Source organism: Anabrus simplex, chromosome 2 (genome assembly GCF_040414725.1).
Source record: "Anabrus simplex isolate iqAnaSimp1 chromosome 2, ASM4041472v1, whole genome shotgun sequence".
NCBI lineage: Eukaryota > Metazoa > Arthropoda > Insecta > Orthoptera > Tettigoniidae > Anabrus > Anabrus simplex.
In genome coordinates, this window is record NC_090266.1 from 82,521,060 (window position 1) to 82,541,872 (window position 20,813).

General features: G+C 37.6%; 1 protein-coding gene across 2 annotated transcripts in view; it reads left to right on the plus strand.

The window, feature by feature from the left end:
• LOC136864911 (endoplasmic reticulum metallopeptidase 1) overlaps positions 1–20,813 on the plus strand; it is a 500,707-nt gene that overhangs the window by 250,391 nt on the left and 229,503 nt on the right. For both annotated transcript variants that reach the window (XM_067142320.2, XM_067142319.2), the window contains exon 7: positions 2,553–2,673. In XM_067142320.2, coding sequence (XP_066998421.2) covers positions 2,553–2,673 — 121 coding nt within the window. The remainder of the gene's footprint in view (positions 1–2,552; positions 2,674–20,813) is intronic.

Below are 20,813 nucleotides of genomic sequence, written 5' to 3' on the forward strand. Positions count from 1 at the left end.
TTCTGCTTGAAGAATGTATTTGTAACAGCTAAACCCATACTAGCACAGAAGTCCAGCAAAGGCTTCCCATTCCCATTAGCTTCCATATCTTCTCCACATTTTCCAATCACCCTTTCATATCCTTCAGTTCTCTTCCCAACTCTCGCATTGAAATCGCCCATTAGCACTATTCTATCCTTGCGGTGACTCTGACCACAATGTCACTCAATGCTTCATAAAACTTGTAAACTTCATCCTCATCTGCACCCTCACATGGTGAATACACGGACACAATTCTTGTCTTAATTCAATGCTTACGTCTAGTAAATATTTAGGGTGTGATATCTGGTGTCACAGGTTTCAAAATACATCTAATTTTATACAGCTTATCTGTACTTTTGGCATAATGGTTACTGTCACCGAAGTGAAGAAATGAATGAATATGAAGGAAGCGTATTCGGAACATTGTATTAGAAAATATTGGAGTATGAAAAACAGGGTTTTCGGTCCAGTACATTTTTATATCAGGATATTGGACTAATCGGTTTCCACGATTGCATGATCGAATTCTTTGTGAAAGGCCGGGGCACCGCACTTATCACTTGACTCGTGTATAGTGTACCAGGAAAAGTTGATTTTAAGGAGCATGAAGTCTTTCGAAGGGGTGCCTAGTCCTTAGGAGATGCTACAGAGAGAGAGGTTCACAAGGCGAAATAATAGATATTATATCTTTCTTTCCTTTATTCAATTTCTGGAATGTCGCCGAATCATAAATTTTTAATAGAAAATAAATTCCAAGTTCAACAACTGAATATCGAAATTCAAGAGAAATTCAACTGAATAATATCTTTTTCAGTCTGTTATGTCCATTATAACTTTCATGGCATAAATTAATAATAAAGAATGTTGTAAGTAAATAAGAAATCCTAAAGTCTTGGCACTTGCGATTTCAGATTACACTTTCTACATGAATTGAATAAAGTAAATTTGGTAATTCCTTCTCGAGAACACATCAAACTCAAATATGATAACACTTGAAATAAATTCTAGTCTTCTTGTATAAAGTTGTGAGTATCGTCCTACTCTTTGTAAATTATTGTACACTTTATGAAAATATTGTGTATTAAGAGTTTATGATATACTTCCACTACGAATAATGCACTCAATTGATATTTCAAAGTTCCAATAAATGAGAATATATGAGAGCACACTGTTATTTGAAAGTCTGTCTTCCAAGTAAAATATTAATTAAGTGAACTTTTAATGTTTTTTGTCAGTAATGATACTGTTTGTAAAAGTTCTGCTCAAAGTCAGAATTGAATGGAAAAAACACTGATAACACCTGATATAGGCCTTCTCGTTGAGCTCGAACAGTTGAATACTGCGCTGCAAACAGCAATCTGGAACTCAGCTGTCAGCAGACACCAAGATGTTCCATAGTACCACATCCCTGGAACTATCCCGCGTAGTACCAAATCTCCGTCGATCGACGCCGATCTCTGTTGTTCTCCGTCGATCTCCGTCGTCTCGAGTCAGGATTTCTCATGTTATTAAAAGAGTGGCATTAACACAAGAAAGTCCAACTGACTAAGTTGAAAATGTGCACCATTTGATTTTGCACTGTTAGAATAATCACCATTCACTCGATGAGAAATACGTCGGAGCACTGTCTATTATCGTAAATCACGATAATGAGAAATACACTTCACTGCACAGTTCATCTAGACATTTACTGCTCACTGTTCGTATGTTCAAAATAACTTTCGTTTGAAGCACAGTTTATTATGGTCCACCTTCACAGCAAAGAAATAAATAAATGGCTCTCTCTCGTAATATCTCGTAATGTTACTTCTCACTAACACAGTTCTACAATTATTCATGTATGAGTCCTATATTTCACAATATTGCGAAGTTCATTATACAGTTTGTCCACGTGCTTTGTTTCAAATAGTACAGTCTGTTTCGGCACAAATTAAAGTGTTCTAGGCTCTGATAATACTCGAAATAGTTAATGTGTTGTGACGTACAATCATGATATTCGCAGTTGAAATAGTTCAAGATCATTACAATGCATAGTAGGCGTGCTCACTTCAAGTTGGTTAGGGTTATTCACACAAAAACTAAGATATTTGTCAAGATCAAATATCGGTGAGATATTACAAGACTTTGATGTTGCACACACGTTAATTTCCTAGGTCTTATGGCGACGATGGGACAGGAATGGGAAGGAAGCGGCCGTGGCCTTAATTAAGGTACAGCCCCAGCATTTGCCTGGTGTGAAAATGGGAAACCACAGAAAACCATCTTCAGGGCTGCCGACAGTGGGATTCGAACCCACTATCTCCCGGATGTGAGCTCACAGCTGCGCGCCCCTAACTGCACGGTCAACTCGCCCGGTATATCTTCACTTATGCTAGGGCAAGTTGTGATTGTTTTATAGTGTTCTATTATAAATTTATATGCATCGTAGCACATCTCATCCATGTTACTGTTGCTGATTCTGTTCAACAGTTACTGGCGCTAATCATTAAGTTTGTGATAGATTGTCAAAACTGTACATTCTTTAATTTCAGATGTATGCTGCCTCTGTTCCACATCCACATGGCTTGGTTGTGGCTGAAGATGTTTTTCAGTCCGGTTTCGTTCCGTCGGATACTGATTTCAGAATATTCCGAGATTTTGGCAAAATTCCAGGTGAGTAGTTCTCTCTTAAAATGTTAGAATTCATAAATGCTTGGCTTCAGAGAAAATCTTGTTCTTATTGCCGTTACCGTATAAAACAATGTAAGTCTTTTCTACTGTCAAGCTAATGGTTATGTACTTTACTTTTTGATCTGCACTTGTCCCAACTATTTGTGGGGACCACTGTGTGGGTCTTCTGTCTCCATTTGATTCAATTGTGGACGATGTCAGCATGTCGTATGGAGTATTGCATAGAATGTTTCTTGAGCCTCTTTCAGAGGACTCTACTTCTTTTCACAGCACATCTTTAAACCATCGATGCAATGCTAAATAGTTTTCTCCTGTGCATGTTGGAAACCTGTTTCAACCTAGTGACGTCGGTTGACCACCTGAGAATCTTTATTTCCGTTACACTGAATTATCATTCTGCTGTCCAGCTCCGTGGCTAAATGGTTAGCGTGCTGGCCTTTGGTCACAGGGGTCCCTGGTTCGATTCCCGGCAGGGTCGGGAATTTTAACCAGCATTGGTTAATTTCGCTGGCACAGGGGCTGGGTGTATGTGTGATCTTCGTCATCATTTCATCCTCATCACGATGCGCAGGTCGCCTACGGGTGACAAATAAAAAACCTGTACCTGGCGAGCCGAACATGTCCTTGGACACTCCCGGCACTAAAAGCCATACGCCATTTCATCATTCTGCTTCTTTTGTAATTGGCATCATTACTTATTAGATTGTGTCAAGATGTACGTTGGTGTGATGGATCTTCACGACATGGTGCCCAGCGTCCCTCTTAAAGTAATTTTCATTTTGCACAAGAACGGACACAGGTTGATTAAAAATGGAGGCTGGGACATGGCGCCCAACCTGTCTCGTAAATAAATTTTCACGTCCCTAAAGGAACAGACAGACGTGGGGCAGAAAAAAAGGGAGGCTCGAACATCATGCAAAGCCTCCTCCTTAAACATTTTTTATGTCACCACAAGAAAGGATGAATGCAGGGATGTGGTCTTTCATCTAATAATTGCAGGTGACACCTGTCATTATTGCATTCTTCATTGATCCTTGTGTGACCTATTCTGTAAGCTGGTCATCTTCTCCAATCGTAGACCCAGGATATTTGAATTTGTCTCTTGCAGCTGGCCCCCTTTTATTGACTTTGATTGTTCTAATTACTTGTTGATCTGATATTATGTATAGTAGAAGTCCGCTATACGAGTACGGCATGTAATAAGAACGCTGTTATAGCGACAGTTTTTGTCTGTCCCTTAAAAATTCCTATATTAAACTGTGTATTATCCTTCGATTACAGCGAGAGCCCCATCACTGACCCATCCATTATTACGAGCGATTAAGCCTGCGCGATTTTTCCATTACCGACATTTATGCACCCAGCGATTATATTGCATGCAATCGATCATCTTCGGTATAGTTTCCTCGCTATGCCAACTAGTGAGTTCTCTTGTCGACATACAAAGGCAATGTTGGAGTCGATTAGTAATACCCATCGACTGCGGTTCCATAAAGAAAAATGGAAATGAAAGAGGACAACATGTTTTCGTAATACATGTGTAAATGTGTCCGATAGCAGTTTTCAATTCTTAAAAATAAAAGCTGAAGTAAACTATTGCTTAACTTTAATGCTAAATACTACAATTATGTAAAAATGGGTACACCTGAAGATATGGCAGAGCGCATCACTGATTTCTGAGGTTAGATTATATTTTCTTACGTCTGGTTAAATTTTGAAAAGGCTGTGTCATGTAAATTTATATCGAGAATGTTATCATTTTTCTGCTGGCGCTTGGAATATGTCTTCATGATACATGTAGTACTGTTAGGTTAAGTAACTCTGTTTGAATAAGAAAACGGAAACATTTGTCGAAAATGCTATTGGTCATCTTCGGTATATACTGTTTTCTCGCTATGTAGATTTCAGACCTCTCTCCTCGACATTCGAAGGCGATCATTATTTATAACTTTCATTTCTGTGTTGATGTTTAACTTATATATAATAGGAATCAATTGAGGGATGTTCCACCATTCAACACTCTGTATAATACATAACATTTATTAAGTGAAAACTGGTTTTGATTCCCTTGGAATCATCATTAGCTCACAGTAAATAAATAAATCAAATGGATCTTAACAACAATCAACATGAAATCTGCATTTAAAAACATTTAAAATGGTTGACATGTGTTATAATACTTTAAAAAAATTTAAAGAATATCGTAGGATCCAGGTCACAGATAACTGTAGTGCATCTGTGCAGTGTTGAACAGAGTTTTGACATAATATATAAAAACTTTGAACTTGAGGTATACTGTGAAGTTCTTATTTGTTACTGTGGATATAAAAACATATGTTAAAAATGTTAAAATATTCGTAGTTGAATCGTCGATGAAGGAAAAAAAACATGTATCAAAATTGACAATCTTGTAAAGTGCTGATGTTAAGACAATTTGCAGTTAAAGCGATTTGCTGAGGAGTTGGGGGAGCATCCTTCGTTGTTTTATAATGTCTGCTTTGGTTGAAAATGTTGAGACCATCCACCCCCTTATTCTCAAGACGTATCTAGGCAGAACAGCGCGACAATGGATCACTCCCCCACTCTCTCGCATCCTCTCCACACCACAGCCAATCCAAAACAAGTCACCCCCTCTCAAAGCCAGCAATAAGCTCCACACAGACACGGAGGAGCAGTTCACCTCCTACTTTCCTAGCGGCAGGTTAATGAGAGTGAGGAATAAGGGAGTAAGTACTATCAAATCATTGTCCAATAATTAAGTCCGAATACACACATTAGTTCTCATTTCTTTTTTTTTTTTCTTCTTCCCCAGACATCCACCTTTTACGACACTGTGCTATCAACCAAGGCCATACAGTCAGTCACATTTTACTTCAATAACAACAATAATAGTGACATTTTCAACAACAAAGCAGACGTTATAAAACAACGAAGAATGTTCCCCCAACTCCTCAGCAAATCGTTTTGACTGTAAATTGTCTTAACATAAGCACTTTACAAGATTGTCAATTTTGATACATGTTTTTATCCTTCACCAACAATTCGACTACGAATATTTGACCATTTTTTAACATATGGTTTTATATCTACAGTAACAAGTAAGAACTTCACAGTATTCCTCAACTTCAAAGTTTTTATACATTACCTTAAAACTCAGTTCAACATTGTGCAAACGCACTACATTTATCTGTGACCTGGATCCTAGGACATTCTTTAAATTTTAATGTGTTTTTACATCATATAACCCATGTCAACCATTTTAAATGTATTTAAAGGCAGATTTCATGTTGATTGTTGTTACGATCCTTTTGATTGATTTATTTACTCTGAACTGATGATGATGATTCCAAGGGAATTGAAACTGGTTTTCAATTAATAAATGTTATGTATTATATAGTGTTGAATGGTGGAACATCCCTCAATTGATTCCTATTGTATATAAATTCGAAGGCGATGTCGGAGTCGATTAGTAATGCCCTCGACTGATGTTCTCTAAAAGAAAATTCAAAAGGAGAGAGGATAACACGATTTTGTAATAAATGCGTAAGTAATGTTGCCAATAGCAGTTTTTAACGCGTTAGAAATTAAGGTTGAAGTAAACGATTCTTAATTTTTGATGTTATATACTGAAATTAAGTAAGAATGTGATACAACTCAAGGTATGGCGGAGTACGTCACTGATTCAGAGGATAGTTTATATTTTCTCGCATCTAGTTAAATTTTGGAAAGGCTATTCCCATGTAATTTTGTACCGAGGAAGTTATCATTTCTCTACGTGCGCTTGAAATACATTTTCATTATACATTTACGGTTTGGTTATGCTGTTTGAAGAACAACACTGGAATGTTTTCCGCAAAGGCCTCTGGAGTTTGTTTGTTTGTTTGTTTGTTTGTTTGTTTGTTTGTCCAACACTTGTTCCGTTTCTTTATGGGGTTGGGTATGAGGTGAGGTGAAATGAATCTGTCGTGGCGGGTTTTTATGACCGGATGCCCTTCCTGACGTCAACCACATCAGACGAATTAATGAGATGAAAGAATGACGTTGTATATGGTACTAGAAAGGGAGAGGGTGAAACCCAGTTCCGGCACATAGCCTACTCCTGTCGAATAGCACCAAGGGGTCTGCTCGAGTCTTAACGTTGCCATCCGACGGACAAATCACCATCAACAGCGTTATATGCCCTCACTCTATATGAGCACTGCGGAGAGGTTTGGAATTTAATCCAGGCTTTTGGCACGCAATCTAGTGATTACAAGTTGTATACCACCACCTCCCCCACCCTGTCTGCCAACATTCTGATGTTGACATTTTTTCGACCAACGGGATTCGAATTGGCTCATCTCGAAGTCAGACCCTTTAGACTTCAATGCCTTAACGATCATGGTCACCAGGCCGGCTTCAAAGGCCTCTGGAGTAACAGTATAATTTTTTCAGAATGAAATTAAAGATATACTTTCATGTAGTGTCGGATTTCGAAAAGTTACAACGAGCAAGCCGTTATGTGGATATCATCCATGAAGACACAAGTTTTGAACAAATTGATTGCCATTTCATACTGCCTTTAATGTGCGTGGGCTTTTTCCTGACATTTGCGAAAAATCTGATGTAACGACAATCCGTTATAACGAGTATATTTTTCGCCGTTAGGCATTCTTGCTATAATGGATTTCCAGTGTACTTTTTTTTTTTTTTGTTAAGTCACAGATTGTATCATCCAGTTGATTGTTTTATTCCTTGGTTCATTTTCTGAGATCAAGCTGTCTTTTATAGTTTTACAGAATTTATTACTTGCTCCTATAGTAGCACACATATAGCTTCTTGGAACTACGTAAAACATTTGCACCCAGTAGACACGGTACTTTGTGTTGTTGAAGTGCTCACCAACTCTGGTCATGTAGTAAGCGATTGAAGGTATCAGATGGTATAAGAAAGCAGGATGGAGTAACTTGCTCGTTTCATGGTGTTTTTCATCTAGTAATCATGCAACATATGTTGAATTGGTTGTGCTGCAATGTTTTACAATTCGAGCTTCACTTTCCTTGCTTTTAATATTTCATCAGTGTTTGTTCCACTTAATGATTGGATCTTTTTATGACTCTCCTGTCTCCAGTTGAATCAGTCATAAGCCATGTCCGGGAGTAGAGTTATGCTCTTCATGTCATTTTGAAGCAAATCAATCCATCATTACTTAGGTCATCCCATGGATTACTTTTTGATAAATTTCGTTGTGTAGCTCATCTTTGCAGTCGATGGGATGAGATTCTTATCGTGGATGTCCAGCCGTTATAATTTGCTTTCATGAAATTTTTTCTGAATTCATACAATGGTAAATTTTCTTGTATGTACGTTGAGAATACAATCCAACTTATTGACACTGGCTGACTATCTGAGCATCTTCATCTCCATGACATGTAATCATTGTTCTACAGCATTTGTAGTTGGTCCTTCATCTGACAGATGACACCTGTCGTTATTCACCTCATCCTCGTTGTGTTAACATGTTTGCGGCAGCTCGGATAGCGGAAACTGTTACTGTGGTACCGTAGTTCATTTCTGCATTGTCCTTTTGCATTTTAGATTATTATTACTGAATTATTTCAGTAATATTTCTGTCCATAGGAGCCATGAAGCACACCGTGCATCAGCGGCACAAATGATGAGCTTTTTGCCTCTTATGTCGTGTGATGATGCAGAAGCGTCATGACAGGTAATGAATTGGAATGAGGGAAGGGATGTTTTGTTCCATTGTAGAACTTACATACAACAGAAAAATAAGCTTTTGAACATCTCTCAAAAAAAATGCTGTGTAGTAGAATCCTTATTGTTGCTGAGTGATCAATCACTGTACAATGTACCTTATAGATATACTAGCCCCTAATAGTGTGCTGCAGGAAACACAGGCGGATATGGCATTGTTTGGAGTCAATTTCTGTATTCTATGGAATTCCATGAAACATTAAGTCACAAGCCTGGCTGTCCAGAACATTAGCTGCAATAATGCATGCTGTCTCTGCACTGCTCCTCTTCTTTGCACTGTATGCACCACTTCCACGATCTATGTTCATTCTCCTCCTGCACATTTACTGTCAGTATGTGTTCCTGTGTGATGTGATAGATTTTTGGGGAGCCTTTGAGACTACATATAATTTAATTTCACGAAAATTGTTTATTCTACCTATTCTAAACTTTATATTGTTTGCAATGCATATATTTACATTACAATGTGTCACTAGGGACTAGTTTTGACCCTCCTTCTGGTCATAATCAGCCTTACTTAAGTACGCATTTTTTGTTGAATGTCCTAAACAGTACCTTCCTATAAAGTAATAAAACTAGTAATATGAGCTATATGTACAGAACAATAACATTTGTTATGATATGTGGTTAGATACATAAAATGTTACATGAATATTAAAATATTTTGTGACACAGATTCATTATATTAAAAGTATACATTTTCATTAAAATGTCTGAGTTCAAATGTACAAATGTTGTTGGTCAGTTCTGTGAATTGTAATTCAATTGTACTTTGCATCAGTTTTACGACGGTGCTTGAAATATTACATGAACATTAAAATATTGCATTATGATAAAAGTATAGAATTTTGTTAAGTCTGAGTACAATATCCAGATATTTCTAGTAAGTTCCGTAGCTCGATTGTATTTTGCATCAACGGAGTGAAATTTTATTCTTACGACACTGGTGCGGAGGGTAATAGATGACTTGCTTAAAGTCCAAGTGGTAATGTAGTTTGCAGACTGGATATAAACAAATCCTTGAAAGTCTTATAGAATTGCAAGAAAACTCTGCTTACGGTGGATTGAATTGATGGAATTCTCAGTCCATAGCAGAAACAAATGGGACCTAGCGTGGCAGTGTGTTGCACACTACCAGCCAAGCTGCACACCACCGCCGCCACCGCCGCCGCCGCCACCACCACCACCAACCACCTTTGCTCCGTTGATTGGTTGGAATGCAAAGTTGTTGAACCACAGTATAGCCGTGGCCACCGGTACGGCCAATGCCGACTCTGCATCTGCCAATAAGGATGCAAAATTGTAGTGTCTACGAAGGTAATAACTAAGAATTAATGTGATGCTCGAAGGGAGCACTTGTATAACAGCAGCTTAACAATCCAGAGATAAGAGGTTTGTTTGTTTACATAGGTACTGGTGGAAGTATGGGTTTTAATATTGTCGCCGAATGTGACACACGTGTCTTGTCATTGGCACTAAGTGACGCACATGTCATCATTGGCCAACGAACATGTAAATCTGTATTTACCTCTTTGATCATTTGGCCGTCATCATTAATCATGCACTCAACATTATTGTCACTTGTGGCAGGTCTCTACCAGTGAATTGATGGTGTTTTTTGGTATATGCATTTTTCTCTCTGTGTAGTGATGCACGTGCAATGGACTAGTATAACTTGGAAGCAATTCTCTAACCCATGAGTAAATAATGAAAATATCAAGCTCGATTATTATTATTATTATTATTATTATTATTATTATTATTATTATTATTATTATTATTATTATTATTTACTTAGGTACAGACTTTATTTGGTATAAATCGTGGTCTTGGTATCTGTGTGTTGTTTGTGAGGTTATTTTACGACACGTCTGCTGTATGTATATTAATATGACTATTTAATGTAAGAACATGTAATTAATAGTGTATAATTTATTATTACCTGTAAATATGATGTATAAATCCAGTGTAATGTTGTGCAACACACAGTAATAGTCCAGAACAGCGCATCTTGTCACTAGAATTGTATAGAAAATTCCTTTCATTGTAAATAGGCTATTGGAGACTCTAAAAATTACAAGAAAACATGTGTCATACTCTTCTAGAAGCCTAGCCAGGCAATCTATATAAAGATGCAGTCTTGGAAGTTGAGTTGTTTAGCGAGACTTGTAGTGGAAATCGTTAGCCAAGTGTGTGAAATTATGATGTGATTTTGTTGGATTGGTAGTTGGTTGACATGCAAGTGTTGCAGTCTCCTCCTCCTCCTCCTCCTCCTTTTCCTCCTCCTCCTCCTCCTCCTCCTCCTCCTCCTCCTCCTCCCAAGGGGAAAGTCAGTGGAGTGTCGACTGCCACGCAAGGACCTGCGGATCATTACTACGGAGAACAGGGACACCGTCAGCCCGACCCAGCGGATCCCCCATGGGAAGGTTTCATAAGAGTGTTGTAAGAACTCTTCGAGAAGTCTATCATTCTAGATGGTTGCTCGAGTAGTATAAATATCGAGCTGTCAGTCAGTGAAGTCAGTTCTCAGTTTTAAGTTCACAGATCTTGGTTCTTTGGACTCCGGCAAGTGATGGACTGGGAGGGATTGTTGGGCTCCGAGGTGGAGTCAGATCATTGGACTCGAGTGAGTGAGGCAGGGAATTCAAGAGAGAGTATGTTATAGTGCGCGCGTCAGTGTTGTTGATATCTGTACTTGGCAGAATCGACTTCAGGGTACTCCGCTGTTGAGTGTTGTATATAGTGTCATTTGCTACTGTGTATAGTTGTGTGTTGTGATGTACAGTGTAAATAAAGTAATTTATACAAGCAAGTGAACGTGTTCTCGTGTGATATTTATTGACGTCAAATAAAATCGCAATGTAGAACGATAGCATAGACTCAGTTTGCTGACCGGATTCTTGAACCTGCAGTCTTCATTAACCGAGTTTCATTTTTCTTATATGGAGTGTCTCTTTTACATTGACTCATTTGGTGATATTCTTCTGTTCATTATGATGTAGATTTTGCTGTTGAATTCTTGTTATGATTCTGATTTTGTTATGCTACTTCTAGACTGGTTTTTTTGTCCTTCTATTCTTGATAATGTGACTATTGAGCCTACTTTGATTTGCCAGATGTATTCCAAAACTGTTTTGAGGTAAGGTATTTAGACACTGTTGTCAAGTGAAGCTGTCAGTATTACCACCCACTAAATGGTAAATTTGATTATCAGATGTCCGGGAGCTGAGAGGAGGCAAGGGATAAACTCCAAACGGCCTAAATACTGGTGGTGAGCTACCAGATTTTGGTTGCAAGAGGGAAGAATAAATGTGGCAATTTGAGTTTGGGGGTTACTCGAAGTGTATTGGTGTGATGATACAGTGGCAGTTGTGGTACCTAGCCCTCAAAAACTAGAGTAGAAGTGTATTTGTATGTGATGTAAAGTGCAATACGAATGAAATATGGTATGTACTGTAAATGTTTCAAATATAAATAAGTGACGTTTGTGTGTATTTTGTTTGTTTAGCTTACATGATGGTCATTTTCCAGTAACATTTATGGGCGTTGCAAGGGATAAATGTGGAAATATATGTCAAATTAGGGAGTTGTAAATGGTTATAGGTCCCCTTTGGTATTATGTTCATAGCTAAAATAATAGTATTTTCTCGTGGCATGCTACCTACATGTATGTTTGGGAGTTAAACAACTGTCAGACAACATTAGGAAGCAAATATGGATTCACATCAGCACATGACCATTGCTTTGAGAGAAAAGGTTCATTCGTACTCTACTAGTTTACTTATTCATTTCTGTAATTATACTAAAGTGGTGCCCAATCACAATTTCAAGTTTTGTTTTGTTCCAGTATGTTTATCGTATACTAGGGGGTGGGGGAGGGATAATTTTAGGTGCGCCTGAGCTAAGTCATATACGAGGGTTAGGGGAAAAGTCATGGCAACTATATTTTTTTCTTGAAGATACCAGTCCGGTTGGAAAATGTGACATATACAGACGAAAGGACAAGGTATTAACTACATGTGTGGACAATGAATAGCACTGAAATATCGTAACACACTCATTTATTACAGTAGTATACAGGGCAGTATGGCCTTCCTGGTGCAAAAGAATGGCATTACAGTACACATAAAGTTGACATGACAAACCTGGGCCTAAAGACCCTCAAAGTAGTCCCCTGCTACTGACACCGCATGCTGCGAACATTGTGGGAGGCGCTGAATACCATCTGCCTCAGCATTTGCCGCATCATGTGTGAATCGGGTCACCTGTTGGCGTACAGCATTGGCAATGTCCTCTCTGTTGCAAACTGCCTACCACGTAGTGGTTTCTTAATCTTTCGAATGAGATCAAAGTCACAGGGCGAAATGTCGGGAGAATACGGTGGGTCGTTACGTTTGCACGTGACTCCTCACGTTATCTGTCTCCAGTCTGTTCAACCATACACGACTCATGGCGTAGATTTATTTATAATGTGGAAAGTGCACTGTTACCATTCGTTGTTAAGTAGAGGGAGAAGGAGCATTGTCTAGATTTGTGTTAAATTAAATTAAATTAAATTAAACATCATTTTAAAAGTATTTTCCATAAACAGAACTTGAATTTTTATTTTCAGTTTCATCAGTAAAAGGCAATCTCATTATCAACATTATGTTAAAAAAGTTTTTGTCTGTGTTTAAATAGTGTTACCTTATATTATTGTAACAATAAATAGCGTATTGTCTCATGATTTGATTTTGTATACGATAAATACAGATATATAGGAATATTAAATTGAATACAGTGTCAGTTTTGTGTGGATGGGAGGATTTCAACATAAGCTAGACATATCGTGACTGTCCGTCGCCACAGTTAAGCTTGTCATTATGGGGAGAATGTTTCTTGGTCAGAAGCTAAGAGGATTAAATCTAGAGCTCACAACAACAGAATAATGACTACAAGGAAGTGAAAGAGTAGGTATTTTGGAACAATGGCAAGCAGGTGCGGCACAAATACCGAGAATATGACGTACCATTATTTTCCACTGCCTCAAGGCATTTTGTGTTGTCAGGTTGCAAGGAAGAGATTTTAAACTAACCGATGCGGTGTTGACCAATGGAAAAATTCATCATAGGCCCGCAGATAAACCAACATAAGAAAAACTCAGAGTGAACTCCAGTTAGCTTCTCCGATAACAATAATTAAATTATTCCAACCACATAATTGAATAGAGGGGATTTTTGGGATATCATTCCCATGTTGATTAATTGTAATCGTAATAAATTAAAGTAATGAATTCGTGGAAATGACCCACGCTATCTCGCCATTGGTCAAGATGAGCACGCCATCAGGGACGCCGAGTTAGCGCGCGAAAGGTGGAGGACAGGAATTAAGTGATATTTCCATGATCACTGAACGATATGAGTTCAGAATACGACACATGAATGTGTATCGCCAGTTTATTAAGTAGGATAAAGCAAGGGATCAAAATCCACCTGCATATGCCAATTTAGGATAACCAACCCCCCTCCCTAGGAGATGACCGCGGATGACCCTGGCGGGAAACCATGTCGTCCATAAATAACCAGTAGTGGGACCTCACATCAATCAGTTCTTACCAGTCACCAGTTGTTATCGGTCACCAGTCGTGTCAGTCGTATGAAGTAGTTGAGACTCTGACACGTTGACTCTGTAAGTCAGTATCTCGGGTTGCATTCGAAGTCAGTTAGAGCTGAAAGTGTGTGAATTATTAGGAGAATGAAGACGAACAGTGAGATTATCCATAGTACCGAGTGTAAATAATCAGTACAACTGTATGTTGAATTTAATAAATGTCATGTGATTAAATAATAAATAATTAACGGAACGCCGATAGTACCTTTGGAAGGCAGTGTGCGGAGCCTGAAGTAAATACCTCAAGATAGATGGTGAATAACTATCCGAGCAGGGAACTATAGGAGCTAGGCGATTATCAAGACGGCTTAGAAATAAACCAGGAAGTGCCGGTTGAAGACGCGATACGCGCCGGTTCAAATGAACGACACTTCGTCGTAATGTGTCACGACGTGTGTTTCAGGCTTATATGAAGAATATATTGTGCGAGTGTCTGGGGTCTAGGCGCACCTATAAGTGTTTTTTTAATTAGTATTCTTGTATAAAATAGTGTAAATTATTTAATAAGGTGTTAATCATGGGTAATCGCACAGAAGTGTTTTGCTGTGTTAATTTTATATTGTGCGACATGATGGACGAGTAAATCACCATGGGGCCATGAGGCCTATCTTCCGCTACGAGACAATGGAATTCTACATAGGAATGAGTACACAAATTTAATATTTGGGGATGTTATCGCGACTAAACGGGGTCCAGTGTAGATTAATTATGGTTACTTAACATGGTCCGCCTCCCGAGTATATGATTTTATTTTTTTTGTTAGACGGACGAACTAATTTATATTAACGTAATAATGGGTTAGATTAATTAATTTGAGTATTTGTTTGTTGTATATAATGTAAATATGGGATATATTTCTTTCAATTAATGCATGCTGTTTGTGTTGCGTATGGAAGGTCATTAAAATAATAATAATAATAATATAAAAATATTTGAAGAAGAAGAAGAATAATTTACTTTCTTATATTTTGGACATAATAATGATGTTGGGAGTTGAAATGAAAAATTTGAGATTTTTAACTAATAATAATAATAATAATAATAATAATAATAATAATAATAATGATGATGAGAATATTTGAAGAAGGAGAAGAAGAATAAAAAAGGAAGCTACCTTTTTTTTTTTATGAAAATAATAAGAGCGAGAAGTTGAAGTATTATAGCAAGGATGATTACGGGTTACGATAATCACGATTTCTACTAATAATAATAATAATGTTCCATCTGCTATGGGCGTTTGTAAGTTCTATATAATAATAATAATGATCGGTGTGTTTGCGAGAAAGAAATAATAATAATGTTTGTGAGTTGGCAAAGGAAAGTAAATTGCGTTTGCAAGTTAAAGTATAATAATAATCATGACAGTGCTTCGTGAGTTAGCCAGTGCAAATATAATAATCAATGTGGAGATGACATGTAGCGTAAAGACTTTAATTCGCGTAGTCAGTTTGATTTTACGTAAATTGTTGATTTCACGTTGTTGGACTTTATTTTAACCATTAAAATTTGTTTAAAAGCGATAGAGGCACGTGAATTAGAATGGTCACGATATGTTAAAAGCCCAGAGTGGTTTGAGCCCATATTTAGAGTTGGAAGTCATGAGGGACGAATATCCGGCGTGAAATAAATTGAGCCGTATTGTTTGTAATGATGAAATAGATGAATCTCAAGGCCTAAGATGATATAAAATGCATATTCCGGTGTTATTAGTGGCAGAATCCACGCACCGAGGATTAATTTATGAATTAAATGTTTGAAGAGTTCCGATAAAAGGAAATGGACTTCAAATTGGAAGGAATAGTTTAGCAATCGCCGGCATTGGAGGTATTTGCCCAGCCGCGATGTGCCATAGGTTGTGAGATGTGTCTTGGGAGGACGTGTGTCCCCATATAAATTAACGGCAGTACGAAACTGAAGGTACGGTCCCGAATTCCGTGTTGTCCCGACCGATATAAAGCAGATCTTAGTGGTTCATAACGGGATTTAACATATGTGGCTAAATTCTAAAGAGTGGAAATTAAAATATCATCTTTCCATTTTTAATAATAATAATAATAATCATACTCAAAATCAAATCAAATCAAAATCTCTTTATTTGCAAATGAGGTGTCTACCTCGGTGGCAAATGGTACACTAAAATACATTATTGTCAAGCACTAAATATTAAATTAACAAGAGAAGAAAATTTTTCCTATAATACAATATTATACAATTTACGCTAACAATGTTTTCTATTAAACACACAGCTCATCCTTAATAAATTTATATTGTTTACAAAATTCTACTTACAAATATAGTCAACTGATATACAGTATGTGGAATTACTTCAAATTATACTATACAACTGGTATAACATTAATATTTACATTGCATTTATTTATTAATTTTTTTTTTTTACCCGTTCTGGATCCTAAGTAGCATAACGACCTGCTGCGTCATAACCAGAGCCCCTTTTGCCACCACTTTTCAGAGTTCTTGAAGGGCCTTCACAGCTACCGTAGCGGTCCCAGGGCCCTCGAAGTCCCCACTGTACTTCACCCCTACAGGCAGTCCCCTACTTTGGCTGTCCAAACTCCTTAGACCAGGGGATGGAATTAATTTATTCACACACATTTTTTTATTTACAATAACCTGCACTGGTTGAATGCCCTCTAACACTTCATTTATTTTCTCTGTTGCTGTTTATTCTCTTCTTGAATATCTGTACAGATTTTGGAAAAGGATCAAACACTACCCCTGGTAAACTGTTCCACTCCTTCACACCCTTCCCAATGAATGAAAATTTACCCCAATCGCTTCTGCTAAAATTCCTTCTCATTTTATATTTGTGGTCAGTCCTGCCGATATAATTATTTTGCAACTGAAGCCTCTCACGGATATCTCCCTATGCTTCTTCTCCTGTATAGGCTCTATATAATCCTATAAGTCTAGTTTTTTTCCTTCTCTTACTTAAAGTTTCCCACCCAAGTTCCTTTAACATTTCTGATACACTACTCTTTCTCCTGAAATCCCCTGTTACAAATCTTGCTGCTTTCCTCTGCACACTATCTATTTCTTTTATTAGGTATTCTTGGTGAGGATCCCAAACACTGTTTGCATATTCCAATAATGGACGAACCATAGTCAAGTAACTTTTTTCTTTTAATTCTTTGTTGCATCCTTTAAGTAGCCTCATTATGACATTTAATGATCTGTATGCTTTCCCAACAATGTCATCAAATGACCCTTCCAGTGCAAATTACTTTCAAATCTCACACCTAAGTATTTGCACTTGCCATCTTTTGGGATAACTACCTCATCCAAAGTATATTCAAGTTCAGTTTTAAAGCTCCTGTTTGTAAAAGTTGTAACAGTTGATTTGCCTCCATTAACCTTCATATTATTTTCTTCAACCCATTGTTGGATACTTTCAAGGTCCCTTTGTAATTCTGAACAATCCTCAATGTTGTTTATTTCCCTATAAACAATTATGTCATCTGCATACAATCTTATTTTTGATGTTATATTGTTCCCTAAATCATTTGCGTATATTAAGAAAAGTAACGGACCGATTATACTACCCTGTGCAATTCCCTTCCAAACTTTCTCTTCTTGTGATACATTATTTCCTACTTTGACTTTCTGAACCCTTGAATTTAGAAATGCTTTTATCCAACGTGTAACCCTTACGTCCAATCCTATTCCCTCCAATTTCTTTAATAATATTCCATGTTCCACTCTATCAAAGGCTTTGGTAAGATCTATGGCTATGCAATCTAACTGACCTCCTGAATCCAACTGATCTGATATGTCCTGCTGAAATCCCACCAGTTGTGGCTCACAAGAAAATTTCTTTCTAAATCCATACTGGCTCCTCATGAAGCAATTTTTATCATCACATATCCCTCTGATCTTGTCTTAAATCAATTGTGTAGTGCCAAAGTAGACTGAAATTGTAAAGGTTTATGCATTTAACCATAAATATCGCTAACGGTAGTGTAAACGTGAAATAATAATAATAATAATAATAATGAAAAGTTGAAGAAGCAGAAGATGAAGAACTTGCAATAGTATTTTGAGAATAATAATTATGATGAAAGGAAATTAAGATATTTAATGGGCGATGATTCATTGTTACGAATATAATAATAATAATAATAATAATAATAATAATAATAATAATAATAATAATAATAATAATATTTATTAGGAAGCTGATCATTAAATTGTGCAGATAAATTATGAGGAAGAACGAACCTTCGTTTGAAACGTCGGCAAGGGTTGGCATATAATCATCCCGGATGACAAATGATAATAATCAAATATAGGATTATAATTGAAATTAATGATAATAATAAATTAATTGATGGTAGTCACAGAATGATCAGATAAAGAATGGTAATGATATTATTTAATAATCATAGGAGGATATGATAGGGACAGTCGTCCTGTGTCGAGCTGCTCAGAACCAGATGTTGGGTTTTCACGGGGAGATTGTTAGCGGTAGATACGTAAATAACCCACGGACGGCACATGTCTTCATTGTCAGAGCATAGTAATGAACCTTTCCGTACGTCTTGTATTGACAAGTGTAAATATTAAAATAGGCTTTGAGTTAATGAACTCTACCTGGCGTGTTTGTGAATCTGGAAATAATAGGCAATAGTTTGTCCGTACTATAAATTCCCATTTTTCGAGGCGATAACGTTTCCACGGTGGGTGTCCGGATCACCAGAATGTACATACCGGAAGTGTCTCATGTCCAAACGGAACGAGGAGACGACAGTAAAAAGTTACTGTCGTGCCTTCGTCTCCGAGAGAAGATCTCCATCGGTGAAACGTCCACTCATACGGATGTGAATTCGATCCCCAGTAACCAATTGGGGCGAATTCACCAGATGTTTTACACTGCCAGAGTAGTGAGGTAAATCCAAGTAGTATGTCATTTATTTTTCAGGATGGAAGTGTCCCAATGTAATAATTGTCATCATGTGTAGTATGCAAATAAGTGAATAAATAGCTCCTCATTGCAATTTCAATAGGAAACAGTTTCCATATCTTTTTATTGTAGTTAGTCCAGTATGCCCATGGAATTTAAGTTGTCACTTCCCAGTCCTATTGTGGAGTAAAAAATTTGTATCCATGAATGAGTCGTCCCCCGTAACCTTAATTTGCATGCCCCGTTCATCCCTGTGTTCATTTGATGCGCCGATATATAATTTGATTTTTTTTATATAAAACTTTTTTTTATTGTTTTCGAACTGATCACCCCTGAGATAAATGCTAGTCTGGGACTCAGGAAGTGAGCGGGTGCAGTATTAAGTAAGCGTTTGGTATTTTATTGATTTCCGGCCGAAACGACCATATGCGACTTCTGACGTTACACTCGGCATGTGAACCCTCGTAGGTTAAGATCGACAAACTATAACATTTCAAGCGCACTTCGCAACATGTGGCGAATGACTTCAGTGACTGGCAAATCTTTTGATCTGACGAGCATTTACTGAGCGGATGTTCTGTGTTCATTGCAAAATTTCATTGAACATGGTGATATGGTTGGAGAGAACGTGTGTATTTGTAGTACATTAATATTGAATTCAATTGTAAAACATACCCTTTATGGCGGACTTCGCCCTGCTTTTGCCGAAACGGTACAGTGCCACTACGTAGCGGATTGGAATTGGTGGTGGAAACAGCTGATCTGGTTCATCAGCATCTGCTTTAAACAGTGGAAACAGCTGTTCTGGCTCATCAGCATCTGCTTTAAATGAAGTCCATTTCCTATTATTATTTTTGCTCCTTTCATTATTATCAATGATCCTAACATATTTAGGGCCTAGTTGAGCAACGAGGAATTTATATTGCGCCTCTAACGTGTATGCAAACATTTCTATGTACAGTGGAACCTCGATTCTCCGGTTTTGGAGGGACCGAAGAGAAAACCTACAATACGGAACAATGGAATATCCAGGAACAAAAGGAAACCATCAACAATTTGGCTAAACATCACAAAAATGAAGTATGTTTAATTGTAATCTTACAAACACTCCTAAACCAAACCAAACCAAAGCCCCATAGGGCTTTCATCTACCAAGCGACCGCTGCACAGCCCGAAGGCCTGCAGTTTACGAGGTGACACATGGTCAGTGTGACGAATCTTCTCGGCTGCAATTCCTGGCTCTCTACACCGGGGTCCCTATCTCACCATTAGATAGCTCCTCAATTAAAGGTTATCATGTAGGCTGAGTGGGCCTGAAACTGGCCCTCATATCCAGGTAAAAAAGCCTGTCCTGACCGGGAATCAACTAACTCTTTCCTTTAATTTATTCATTTATTAAGAAAAATACTTAGCAGAAACATGCACAAAATGCAAAATATCATTCGTCGTGGGTAACTGAATTCTACAGTGCCACAGTAAATAGCGGAGACCAGCAGAGCATTGCGTAGCATGTTCTGCGACGAAGGGTAGCAGGGGTATATTTTTGCCAAGGACGCACGCTTGTCACGTGCATTAGTCAGTCTGGCAATCTCACTCACTGTGTCTGTGTAGTTCTGTCTAGTGCCGTACTTGTATTTAATTGTGATACTTGTGTTACTATTGTTCGTTTGGTGAAAGTTTTATTGCATAGTACGATTATTACCACACTTAATTTGGTAGACTGTTAACCTTTATGTCTCTATCAAAATTGTCTCAGAGAGCATCAAAAACCATTTTATAACAATTTTTTCATTTTTGA